At 54.7% G+C, this 12,647-nt stretch overlaps 1 protein-coding gene across 2 annotated transcripts; it reads right to left on the bottom strand.

Moving 5' to 3' along the window:
* Nucleotides 1–8,017: 8,017 nt before the first annotated feature.
* On the bottom strand, nucleotides 8,018–12,647 carry LOC103553048 (chymotrypsinogen B-like). Of its 2 annotated transcripts, XM_070613905.1 has the most exons (7): nucleotides 12,516–12,647; nucleotides 10,622–10,725; nucleotides 10,439–10,518; nucleotides 10,259–10,337; nucleotides 9,820–10,000; nucleotides 8,716–8,849; nucleotides 8,025–8,244 (listed from the first exon to the last, which is right to left on the bottom strand). In XM_070613905.1, exons 1-7 carry the CDS (start codon nucleotides 12,565–12,567, stop codon nucleotides 8,083–8,085), a joined length of 792 nt encoding a protein of 263 aa, XP_070470006.1. In that variant the 5' UTR covers nucleotides 12,568–12,647; the 3' UTR covers nucleotides 8,025–8,082. The 2 variants fall into 2 exon arrangements, with proteins under 2 accessions (XP_070470007.1, XP_070470006.1); XM_070613906.1 differs by lacking the exon at nucleotides 8,716–8,849 and having other exon boundaries at nucleotides 8,018–8,244.

The following is a 12,647-nucleotide window of genomic DNA, read 5'->3' on the forward strand; positions in this document are numbered from 1 at the left end:
GAAATCCCCCAACAGTCAAACATCAGTTACTCACCATTAAATCACCCCCTCTACTCAGGCACAACACATACACGTTCTTTCCATGTCCTGGAGGCAACACATCCCTCCTCTCTCACTAAGTCTTCACCCTGTCTGTGCAAACACACTCAAGTCTCCACCTGCCACTGGGACAAAACCCAACAGTGTGCTTTGGAAGCTGCCTGGCAGGCTGTCCAGCAAGCCTCACCTCTAATCCGTGCCCACCCCCCACCTCCCCCACAGTCCTGAGGCGAGTCCTTGGCCACACCTGACTATGCCTCCTGGAGTCTTTGGAACAAATATGAGCCTATCTGGCTTCTATGGGGTTTGGACTAAGTGTATACCCCTAGCAGCAGCCCAATACACTCTCCTTGAATGCCAGCTCTTGGCATCCTCTTGGGCTCTTATAGAAACTAAGGCCCTAACCAACCCCTACCCAAGAACAACTCTGCCTAAGTTCCTAGAATGCCCCAGGTTAGAGAGGCCTCCCAGCAGAAGCTCTGCGTGGCCACTGATGCCTCATGGTAAAATGAAAATGGTACCTTCAGGAGAGGGCTGAACCGGGGCTGGCCCCGTGGCCGAGTGGTTAAGTTCGCGCGCTCCGCTGCAGGCGGCCCAGTGTTTCGTTGGTTCGAATCCTGGGCGCGGACACAGCACTGCTCATCGAACCACACTGAGGCAGCATCCCACATGCCACAACTAGAAGGACCGACAACGAAGAATATACAACTGTGTACCGGGGGGCTTTGGGGAGAAAAAGGAAAAAAATAAAATCTTTAAAAAAAAATAAAAAGGAGAGGGCTAAACCTGATGTCAAAAACCTTTCCAAATTACAGGAAGATGTGGTTTCTCCCACTCTCAGCCCCTTGCCCGAGAGCCTTGAGGAAGTGACAGCAGTGCCCCTATATCCTCCTCCTCTGGCTACCTGGGGGCCCCTTCTTAACCGATGGCAGCACCACGACTATAGGTAATGCAGCTGCTGGAGGACTGCGGCATCTCCCCCCGCCCAGCCCCAGGCCCCTCTGCAGACAGGGAGGGTGCTCCCAGCTCAGCCCAAATGGCAGGACTTGTAGCTGTTCATTCAGCCCTTAAGGAGGCCATCAATGGGGCCTTTCGCAGCTCCACGTTTTCAGATTCCTAGGCTGTTGCTAAGGACCTTGCGGTTTGGTCTGGCCAAAGGCTGAAGGACGATTTTCTCATACAAGGCAAGCCCATCTAGGGCACCCAGATATGGAAGGAATTAGCAGGGTCCCAGTTGCCATCACTGTTATGTTTCTGCACACACTAACCTCCCTACCCCAGAAGCCACTGTCAACAATATTGCAGACTCCCTCGCTAAGCCCTCCACACTCCACCCCATCCAGACGCCTCAGGGTCCCTGCCCTTCCCACGCGACTTCTGGTGCTCAGGGAATTCTTGCCTTAACAACCTGGACTCAAGTGAGGGGACTGCCCCTGTCCTCCACCACAGCCCCGGCTGTGATAGATGAGTGCCTTCTCTGCTCCCAAACCAAACAAGAGAGACTATCCAGATGGGGACATGTTCCCCGGGGAGACTGGCCACACTCCCACTGGCAGGTTGATTTCCTCAGCCACTGCCCTCTCCTGCTGGGGCTTCCTGATACGCCATCATGATCATGGATACTTACGGGGGACTCCTCTTGGCGACCCCCACCCAGAAGTCCTCCTCAAAACAGATCATCTCTTTCCTTACCACTTTTACTCTGTTCCCTTTGGGTCACCAGACATTACCGACTCTGACCAGGGTACCCATTTCACCTCTCAGGAGGCCCACCGTGGGCTCTCCCACACAACAGTCTTCGGAAAGTCCATCTAGGTTCCATCCAGGGGTGGGCCTCCTCGACGTCATCATGGCCTCTTAAAGAGGCTCTCCTCATGTTACTTTCAGGCAAATGATCCCCAAGATGGATCCAACTCTTGCCCCAGCCCCTCATCTTGCTTGATTCTTGCCCCCTGGGCCTTCATACCCCACATACCAGTTATTATTCAGCCCCCCAAATTCCATTCTTGGTCATCTCTGGCAGTCCTCACGCTTTTTACATGCCAAGATGATGTCCTTTTTATTTTGTCCCCTGACTCCACTTCCCTCTTCCACTATGATTTTTTGATCATCTCACCATCTGCTTCATGCTGGCGACCAGATTCAGGGTGGACAATCCAATATGATCCCCTCATTGTTGAGTGCCCCCCAGGCCAGAAGCCCATCAGGTTAGTGCGAGATCATTTCTCTGGAAACCTTGACAACGGTGAGGACTCTCCAAAAGGAGCCACTTCTGTGCCAGCCATTCTTCCCCAATATAGTGGCCACAGGCTGGCTAATGAGACTAAATTCCCCTAATTTACGATAAGTAGAAATTATCACCCGGAACCAAACAGTGGCACAGTTGGGGTGTCTGAAAGAGGGAAAGAAACTCTCCACTTGGTACATGTGAGCCATACTCAGAGATGAGAGTTTAGCGAGACAGCAACAAGTCGTGGCCTCACCTATGTGAGACAGGGTGACCCACAACCTTCTCTCAGAGCAACCGCCATCAGCAGTTACTCAATATATAAGTAACTCAGCTGGAAGGAACACACCATACGCTCATCAGGTGTCAATGCTCTCTACAGCTGTGGCTGTTCTTATTGCCTTGTATGGCTGGGTGACAGGGTTCCTGGTAGACCCCTCGAGAGTAACTATCACACAGACCCAGTGCTGGAACACCACCACCCCTGCCTGCAGTTGCCCCCTGGGGTGGAAAAGCCAGGAATGTAGGAGAGGCCTATTGGAAGCCTGCTCCCGAGTCTGGGCCTCAAAGAGACTGAATCCCTTCAGGCAATGGGCCCTCCAGAAGGAAGTCCAAATGACATTTGCCCCCCAATTTCTGTACACCAAATATTGCTACAAGCTAACTGGCCCTTTGGCTTCCAGCACATAACACCAATCTGATTTGTCCATTGCCCTCACGGGGTGGCCCCAGGAATGCCTAAACAGCATCCGTAAGATCTCCCTGAGCCTGGGATATGAAGTGCCCAGACTCTTGATGGGCTTTAGCTGAACTCCTCTGGGAACTGAAAGGGCAGCTGCCGGCTCTGTAACCAAACGCACCCCTGATGACCCCAGGGAGCTCTTCATTTGTTCCACGAGCTGCAGGCACCAGTTGGGCACCTCGGTCCTCAGGGAAGCCTCCAGGTTATGGCAGGCAGCCTACCCCCAGCCCATGACGAATACCCCAACTGGATAGCGACATGGGAGGGTCTCCCACACCCTGGGTGGCCACCACTCCAGAGGACCTCAGCCCTGAGTGAGATGGACTCATCACTGTCTCAGACAACGTCGTCCCAGCCCAAGAGTTCACCTCTGGAGATGCCTATGCTTCCTACACTGGAGATGACACCCAGGGACATGTCACCATGTCAGAGACCTTGCCACTTGCCCAAATGGCCAAGATGTTAAAATATTCCACAATATTACCCAAATCTTTGAACAGATTCCCAGGGACCCTGAGGTCGTTGCTCTGTTTTCATGATGGGACCCTTCAAGTTGGGAACAGTGGCTATGGACTGGATTTCAGACTGCTGCCTGTATAACTATTATAGGATTGATTACTATAACCCTATTGAGATATGTACTGTCTCGGTTACGATGTGTCCTGTCCCTAACTTTTAACAGATCTGCTACCCAGGCTATTAATGTCCTCACCATGGACTCCGAGGCCTCCGTGTCACAGTGTGGATGGTAGTGTAAGCCCAGACAATCGGCTTTTTGGATTGTGATGCAAGTGCTTGACAAACTTTTGATTGCCGAGGCATCCACTTCAAAGACGGCTACATCAAATAAGCACATGGCAGCCACACAACTAGATAAAGAGGCAGGCTGCCCCCACGCGACACTGCAGGTGGGTTGAAGACCACCTCCCCACCCCGGGCTTGAGAACTCCTCTTGCGATTGAGAGCACTATTCTGTGGGATTCAGAGAGGAACAGCTCCTGCCCCACAAAGCCCACAAGCCAGTTGGAGATGGTCAAGGAGACAGGTGAGCCCAGTGGAGGTAATCAGCCTCTAACAGAGGGGCATATTAGGTGCCCCGTGGGAGCATGGAGGAGGGAGCATCTAACACGCACTGAGGTGGAGAAGGCCTGACACAGACCTGAGCGGCCGCAGAGTGCCAGACTGTTTACAGAGGCAGCTTAGCCCGCCCATCACCATCCTTGATTTCCTTTGATCACACGGATGGAACGGTGCCCTGTTAGTGGTCCATCTATTCTGCCCCAGGGTTGCTCGGCCCTACTAACCATCTCCAGAACTCTGCGGGGCAGGACCCTGATGCCGCTCATTATGGTCACTGCACCCACCTGGCCCCTACTATCTCGGGCTCCCAGCACATTGCCACCAGCAGCTCGGTTCTGTAGCAGCGTCTCCTACCACCCACCCTGGCCTAGAGAGAGGAGCGGCAGAGGAGCTTCTTAGCCGTGCTGGGTCCCCTCTCACCAGCACACTCCTTCTGATGGGTAGATGGGCGCATCTTCCAGGTCTTCCCGGAGAGCAGCCGTCCAGCGGGCGCTCTGCCTTTCAGACCGCATCTGCTCTGCTGGGCCCACTTCTGAGCCTTATAATCCCTTCTTCCACTGTCTGACACAGTAGTTCTAGCATCTCTACCTCACTTAGAGTGGTCCATTGCTTGTTTCTATGCTTCTAGGAGCCCTCCCGGTAGCGTGTTGGCACTATCCCCTGGGCGCCTGGCCAGGGTGTTAAAAATCTATATCGTGGGAGAGTGCTGCCACAGCAATAACCCCCCCTTATCCAGTTTATGCTCTGTGCCCCCTTGACTCAGCACTCTCAGCGTCCATTCCCAGACTCACCTGGCCCCTGCCCGCACCCTCAGCTCCCTTGGGATATGGTCTCTATCCTCTCTTAGCATCACAGCCAGAGTGGAGGTGTGGGCCAAAGCTGGGGTGCCTGTTGTCCTGCAGGGCCCCAATTCCTCCTAACCAGGGCCCTGACCTTGGCACAGCAGACCTGTCAAAGTTGAGAGTTTAACCTGCAGAGCTTGGCTGCTCCATGCTAAGTCCTGGACCCCATCCCCAGCTTTCTCCGCCATGTGCCCGCGGGAGGCGCGAGCCTCTTTCTGTGCTCCTAAGGAAGCTCTCTGGCTTTCACACTGAGCTTTTGATCACCTACAAATCACTCTGAGTTTTTTCTTTCTTCGAAGACTTAGTCGTGCTTAGCAACAGCCAAGCAATTTCACTGTCCTTACAGTTTCTCCCTCCCTCCATATTTCTCAAACTCCTGGTATATGGAACCCACAAGTGAATTCTTTTCCACCAGAACACCAACCAAGTCCATCAGTGGTGGAGGTTTTAACAATTTCATTGTTACCTTGTGCTCCCCCTACCAGCGGTGAAGGGTCCTCCTTGCCAGCCAGGAGTCAGTGGGCCAGCACCGGAATCCCATCCTAGCATCTGCTTTTAAGGTCCCACTCTTTTTTTTTTTTTTTGAGGAAGATTAGCCCTGAGCTAACATCTGCCAATCCTCCTCTTTTTGCTGTGGAAGGCTGGCCCTGAGCTAACGTCCGTGCCCATCTTCCTCTACTTCATACGTGGGATGCCTACCACAGCACAGCTTGCTGGGCGGTGCCGTGTCCGCACCCGGGATCTGAACTGGTGAACCCCCCACCGCCGAAGCAGAACGTGCACACTTAACCGCTGCGCTACCAGGCAGGCCCCACTCTTGATCCCAATGGTCATGGTGCGAGCTCCCTAGGGGGCAGACTTTGCGATGCAGATTAGCATGCAGGATGCTTATCAGGGAGTACTCCCGGGATCGACATGCTGGAAGGGAAGGAATGGACATAGGGTCGAACAGAGGGAGAAACTGGACTTCAACACTGTCCCAAGTCTAGGCGAAGAAACTGGGCCTTTAAACACCCCACTGACCAACCAGGGATGTGGGCCGCCCAGAAAGGAGGCATGACCATGATCAAGATGATTCTCTTCAGCTGAGGAAATTCCCAGAGAGGACTGACAGCTGAGGGCTGTCTGCTGGCAACACTCCCAGCAGCTGGGGTGTAAGTCTTTCCTGGAGGGACTAATCACAACTCGTCACGGCATCGACTGGACTGTGCGCACAGGTGCTGGCTGACCATCGACCAGGGAATGGTGAACATTCTCTTCAGATCAATTCAGATGTTTCAGTTAAGCAGGAAGCAAGTTCATCTGTGGACGGAGAGATGAGGAGCATGCGCTGTGCCAGACACGGTCTAACTCAGACCCGGAATGTGGGGCAGCCTCAGCAGGGCCTAGGAAGCAGACCCTGCTCTAGGGTGGGTCTGTTTGCAAACTGGGACGCACTCCCAATTAGTCTTGAAACTTTGTGCTTGACTATACTTTTCGGTACAACACCTAGCTGGAAAAAAGTATATCTGGAACAACTGGGGCATGTAAATCGACTTTTTCAACTGTAATTTTTATGAAGTTTAAACACAGATCAAGTATTCCTGATAAAAATGTCGCATCCTGATTGAGATGTGCTGTAAGTGCAAATTGCTAGATTTCAATGACTTAGTACGAGAAAAAGAATGTAAAATATACCCTGAAGAATTTTAAAACATTGATTACATGTTGAAATGATAGTATTTGGATGTATTGGGTTAAATAAAATATATTAAAATTAATTCACCTATTTCTTTTGCCTTTTGTTTTGTTTTGTTTTTTAGGAAGGCTACTAGACAATTTAAAATCACCCCTGTGGCTCACGTTATGTTTTGTACAGGGCTGGGTTAGGACCAAGCCAGAGGCGAGGCACAGCCATGCGGTTTTCACATTGGCCACCAGGTGGCAACCTTATCTCAGGACTGCGTTTTCCAGACTCCACGAGGCTGGTGGAGTGGGTGATCGGCAGAGAAGACAGGTCTTGCTAGAAATTTAAAAAATAACCAGGTTTGTGCTTGCTACTCCTTTTTTTATGTGAATAGTTTTGACGTAGTTATAAAATACAAGTCCTTTGCTCTCTGAGTTTCAGACCCCCTCCCCGCCCCCCCTCCCGCCCCAGAAGTGCTGAGTGTTCCCTGAAAGACTGGGCTTTGAATAATATTTTTAATAGTTTTCTTCAAGCCCACTCCTCTGCCCAACGCTGCTCTCTCATTTTTATTTTCTCCCTTTCACATGTTCATTCTCCACATCAGGTTTAGCTATTTTGGCTTTTTTCATGTCCTTAGTAATTAAATCGTATGCCACCTTAATGTCAACATATTATGACTCACTCTCAGAACACCTAAAACTTCACCAGGCAGAGAAAGATATTGGGGAAAATACTCAAAGGGAAATGCAGAAGGAGCCAAATTCCACTCCTACCAAGACGCCTGGTTAGTGTGGCCTCCTGGCTGCCTCCCCAAGACCACCCTTGTGGGAACTCTAGAGGGAAACTACGAGATAAGGAGAAAGCTGCGAGAGGAAAGGATGATTTGAACTTGGGGTTGTGTGTGGTCATCGTGTGACTGACGGCAGAGGCTGTGGGCTTGGCTGTGGGAGGAGAAAATGGGAAATGAACAGAATTGTGTCTGCTTCTCCCCCAAGTCCAGTGCTTTGGGGCAATGGATGCCTGCCCCAGGCCCACCCTTGACAGCTAGTACAGGTGCCCTCAGGGTAAATGGGCTGTGCAGAAACTCTGTGCCGGCGAGGAGCTGAGGGCAATAGGAAGACCACCTCCACAGCCCCCCTCCACCCCTCCCAACCCCCAGCCTTCAGAGCTATGGATTGCATAGCCTGGTCGAGGACTCCTGCCTTCTAGAAAGCTCCATGGGCCAAGCTGGCTCCGGCACGTAGCACCTGAGTTCTACCCCAGGGTGGAGTCCTGAACAGGGAGCATGAGCTACAAAGACAGCTTCCAGAGAAGGCAGGGGGTGCCCGGGTACCTGTAGCCTGGAAAGGGAGCTGTAACACCGCCCCCTGGTGGGTGACGTGGACAATTGCAGCCCCCTAGGCCCACAGAGAGAGACGCAGTCAGTGCTTCAGTACAGCTACTTTTATTGGGGACTCTCCGGGTTGGGATGGCAGGAACCACAGGCTCAGTTGGCAGCCAGGGTCTGCTGAATCCAGGATACGAACTCGGTGACACGGGTGTACACACCAGGCGTGGAGGTGGAGCAGACGGAACTGCCCCAGGACACGATGCCCACCAGGGTCCAGGCTCCATTCTTCTGGGCGACCAGAGGGCCACCAGAGTCGCCCTGAGGAGGAGAAAGGACTTGTGTCCAAGCCTGAAAGGGGGTGCCAGCGCCCTAGTGTGCCCTGACCTGGCCGAGTCCAGGGCGGGGCTGAGAAATGAGGAGTGTGGGCTCAGGCCATACACAGCTACTTAGATCGGGTACAGTGGCAGCCCCAGCTCTGCCACCTACAGCTGGAGGGCCTGGGGCAGGTGGCTTACCCTCTCAGCCTCACCATCGTCTGTAAAATGGGCCGAAAACAGCCAGCCCCCGGGGGGTGGTGGGGGTTAAAGACCCCTGGGAAGCCCCGCCCACGCCCGGCCAGAGCGAGCCCTCCGGGGGCATCTGTTAGTGCTGGTCTTGCCTTTCGCTAGGGCACCGGGAAGGGAGCAAGGTTAACAGGTCGTGGCAGGAAGGAGTGGCCCTCCTGGCCAGACCAGGGTGGGGCACGGTCAGTGAGGGTGGGCACGGTGCCACCCTGCCGTGAGGACATACCATGCAAGAAGAGACGCCGCTGGCGCCAGCGCAGACCATCGAGTTGGCGATGTTGCTGCCCCAGTACTTCTTGCAGTCGGTGTTGGACAGGAGGGGCAGGACCGCCTGCTGCAGCTTGTCGGGGGTCTTGCTGGCTGGAGGGACAGAGCGGGTGGGGTCAGGGCCCCTCTTCCCACCCAGCCCACCCCAGGTGGAAGGGCCCGGGGACGGCTTGGAGTCCTGCCCTGGCCTTTCCAGGTCCTGGTCCTTCACCATCGCGGTGACCATGGAAACCGAGCTCCGCCCCTCCCCTTAGACCTGAGCGGCGCCTGTGGGACTCAGTTCCCTTGCGGGTCCACACCAGGCGGGGGGACTCGGCTTCAAGCACAGTCGTTCAAACAAGCCCTGCCCTGCCAGCCCCGGCGCCGTGTGGTGGGCGAAGGGGCCTCGTCTCCCTTTCCAGGCAAGGGGCTCCGCGTCCTCCTGACGGGAGACCCTGGAGGGGACCCGCCACCCTCGGCGGCCGACGAGGGAGCACCCTCCCCCTGCTGCCCTTTCCTGGCTGCTTCTGTCCAGTTAAAGGAGCAGCCGGGCGAGCCGTGGCCTGGGCAGAAGAATGGAGGACGCTGGAGGAGGACAGGCAGGCAGGCAGAGCGAGCAGCCGGGGACGGTGAGATGCTGGCCGCGCTCTCAGGGCCCGAACCAGCCCTGGACATTTGACTCGCAGCCCAGACTTCATGGCGAGCTGGACCCCCCCGCCCCAGGCCTGGAGAAAAGGCCGGGCTGGCCGTAGGACGCTGCGGCACTCAACGCAGGTGGTGAGCGGGACATACGATGGTTATTATACTGATGATATCCATAACATATGATGGAATGTTATTTGTAGGTGTTTCTTCAACTTACGGTTCAAGTGTATCACTACTCCACCTCGTTTTTATTCGTGTTTGCGAAGCTTTTAATTAAGAGGGTTTAAAATAAAGAAATAGATTTATGATTGTATTGGAATTTAGATCCCCCCCCCCCCAAAAAAAAAGAGCCATATGGACCCCACCTGGAGACTCCTGCTGCTCAGGCAGCCCCCACACCAGACACAGCTCGCGGGTGGAAAGCCCACGTGGTGCTCACCGTCGTACTGGGTCTTGCCCCAGCCCGTGGTGACGCTCAGTGTCCCGGCGGGGAAGTTATCATTAGCGCTGGGCAGGCACAAGGGGGACACGGTGTTTGAGAGGCGGGCGGAGGACGCCAGCTTCACCAGGGTGATGTCATTGCGGATGGTGAGCGAGCTGTAACTGGGGTTCTTGACAACCTGGGGGCGGGGCCAGAAGGACGACATGAGGCCCTAGGATGAATCAGCCATCTGCAGGTTTCAAGGAGAAAAACTCCTTTCCTGGCGGCCCGTTCAGGGGAAGCAGACCCACAGGAGGCCAGAAGGAGGATCCTGAGGCCGGCCCCATCCGCATTCGTCTCCTGTCTCTCAAGCAGCCAAACGGTCTTCCTCCTCCTGCTCCCACCCCCAGCCTCTAGGCCGAGCCTCCCAGGCTGGGCTAGCAGGGCCTGGACGTACCTTGGCAATCTTCAGGACCTGGATGTTCTCCTGACTTGAGCCCTGGTCGAACTCCCCAAGGACGACCCGGTGGGAGGTCCTAGAGGAATCACGTGGGGGTTAGGGACTGAGCACTTTCTAGGCTCCCTGCCTCTGCCCCCCACGTAGCTGAAAGCGGAGCCCTGAGCCTGGGGCCCTCACGTGACGCTGCAGTGGGCTGCGGTGACCACCCAGTTCTCGTTGATGAGGGAGCCGCCGCAGAAGTGGAAGCCGGAGCTGTACTGGAGGAAGACGTGGAGGTCAGTGCTGGCTGGAGGCCAGCAGCCCGGAACCGGGCCAGTACCCCAGGGTGTCCCCCACCATGCACGCAGAATCCCCCCTCACCTGCAGGGACACCTGCCAGGGCCAGGAGCCAGGGACAGCATCTTCCCCATTGACGATCCTGGACAGGCCACTCAGCATGGGCTGGATGGCTGGGACCCCGCAGCCTGGAAGTGGGGGGGAGGGTGAAAAAGGGCTGAGGCCGGGAGCCAGCCTGCAGAAGTTCTGGTTTCTACCTCAGCCCAGGCCAGCACAGGGTCCCCCTGCCACACTCCCTGCTCCTCTAGAAAACTCCTCCTGGTGCCCCCCCAACCTCTAGGCTCAAGGATCCCCCACATGCAGCCTGCTGACCCCAGTCACCTTCCAGGGATGGAGGGATGTGGCTGCTGCCACCCAGGGCCGCCTGCCTGAAGGAGCAGGAAACAAGCAGAGAAACCAGACCACCTGGCTCCAGGCCTGGGCCCACCCCTCCTGGCTGCGGGACCTCAGGCCAGTCACTGAACCCTCAAAGCTCATTCCCCTCAGTAAACTCAGAGAAAACAATGCTGACCTCACAGGTCAGATTCACTGGTACATTGGTTGGGCAAAGGGGGTGGAATTAAAATCGGGTACCCCCAGGTCAACGGGGAATTGGGAACTCTGACACGTTGCTGATGCGGGTGTGAAATGGTACCTTTTCCACAGCTGTGCTCGCTCACGCTGAATTCTCTATCCAGAGAAACTCATTGTACAGAGTTCTAGTTTCTTAATTACTTAATAAAACGAGACTTTGATGACACACCATACAAGGACACGTTGAGGAAACAGAAAACAAACAACTTGAATTGTCCCAGAACAAGGAGAAAAGACAGATGTACTGATATGCCCAGGACGCGTTCGCCTGCTCAGGACCAGACGAATTCTCAGCACTGGCCCCGGGGTTCCGGTTTGGCCCTGGTGGGGGAAGCTTGGCGGGTGCAGCCCCGACGACAGGCCAGGCGCCTGGAGGTCATACGGGCCCTGCTATACACCCAGCACTGCCTCCTGCCCCTGGGGGGCTGGGGGCGGCCACCGACTACTGGCGGGAGATTATCACCAGAACATGTCATCATCATCTTTTTTTTTTTGGCGAAAAAGCTAGAAGATAAACAGTGATGTATTCACACAGCTGAGCACTTTACAGTGACTAACGTGAACTAGCTGGGTCTCCCCATCATCAGGGACAAATCTGCGACATTGCATGGGTGGAAAAAGGCACTTTGTAAAACTGACGTGGAGTAGATACTGTTTAAGTTTCTACAAATTTCATCCATTGTTTATGGATTTATCAATCTGTAGTAAATTTGTAAAACCTCGCACAGAAATGATACGCAGCAAGTTCAGAATAGAGTTCACGTTCCCGGGGGAGGTGGCAGCAGGGGAGTTTAGCTGAATCTATTTTATGTTTTAAAAAGAAATACCTGAAGCAAATGTGCGAAATGGTAACATTCGTTAAATCCGGATGGTCGGTCCATGGATGTCATTGTTTTCTGCATTTTTTACTATTTCCTCTTTTTTTTTTTTAATAGGAAACAAAATACTTAGCAAGTGGCTGACACAATAAATAAAATCCCCAGGGTGGAGGCCTTGGGGGTTCCCTTGCGACCATATCCTTACTCTGCCCACAGTACCCACCCTCAGCCACTCCTGGGGCCTCAGACCCCAGCGGGGGCAGATCACTCTTTTCCACCCTCCTGTGAGGGCTCAGGAAGCCCCAGAGGGACGCCTCTCCTCCCTGCAGCCTCAGCTTGCCTGTCTGGGTGTGAGGCCCAAAGGAGCAGGGAAGGGGACTCAGATCTCTGTCTTGGGCCCCAGGGCTCGCTCCGGACAGAGCCCCTCTGACCCCTCTGATGGGGCCAGGCGGTAAAGCCACTGGGGGCTAGGGATGTCCTCCCCAACCTCCTCCTAGGCCTGACTGACCCCCAGGCCCGACACTCACCAAAGGCAGCCCCCACGAGGGCGAAGCAAGAGAGGAGCCAGAGAAAGGCCATGTTGCTGCAGTCAGGGAGAGGTGGAGCACCTGCTGTGGGGTCCCTTTTTACATCCCCTGGGAACCCCCAAGCCCCGCCCA

Source organism: Equus przewalskii, chromosome 3, assembly GCF_037783145.1.
Source record: "Equus przewalskii isolate Varuska chromosome 3, EquPr2, whole genome shotgun sequence".
In the NCBI taxonomy this organism is placed as follows: Eukaryota; Metazoa; Chordata; class Mammalia; order Perissodactyla; family Equidae; genus Equus; species Equus przewalskii.

Coding starts and splice junctions, on each gene's coding strand:
- LOC103553048 (XM_070613905.1), bottom strand. CDS start 12,567: ATGGCCTTTCTCTGGCTCCTCTCTTGCTTCGCCCTCGTGGGGGCTGCC. Junction 10,726..12,515: donor CCTCGTGGGGGCTGCCTTTG/GTGAGTGTCGGG, acceptor CCCCACTTCCAG/GCTGCGGGGTCCCAGCCATC. Junction 10,519..10,621: donor CCTGGCAGGTGTCCCTGCAG/GTGAGGGGGGAT, acceptor GTCTTCCTCCAG/TACAGCTCCGGCTTCCACTT.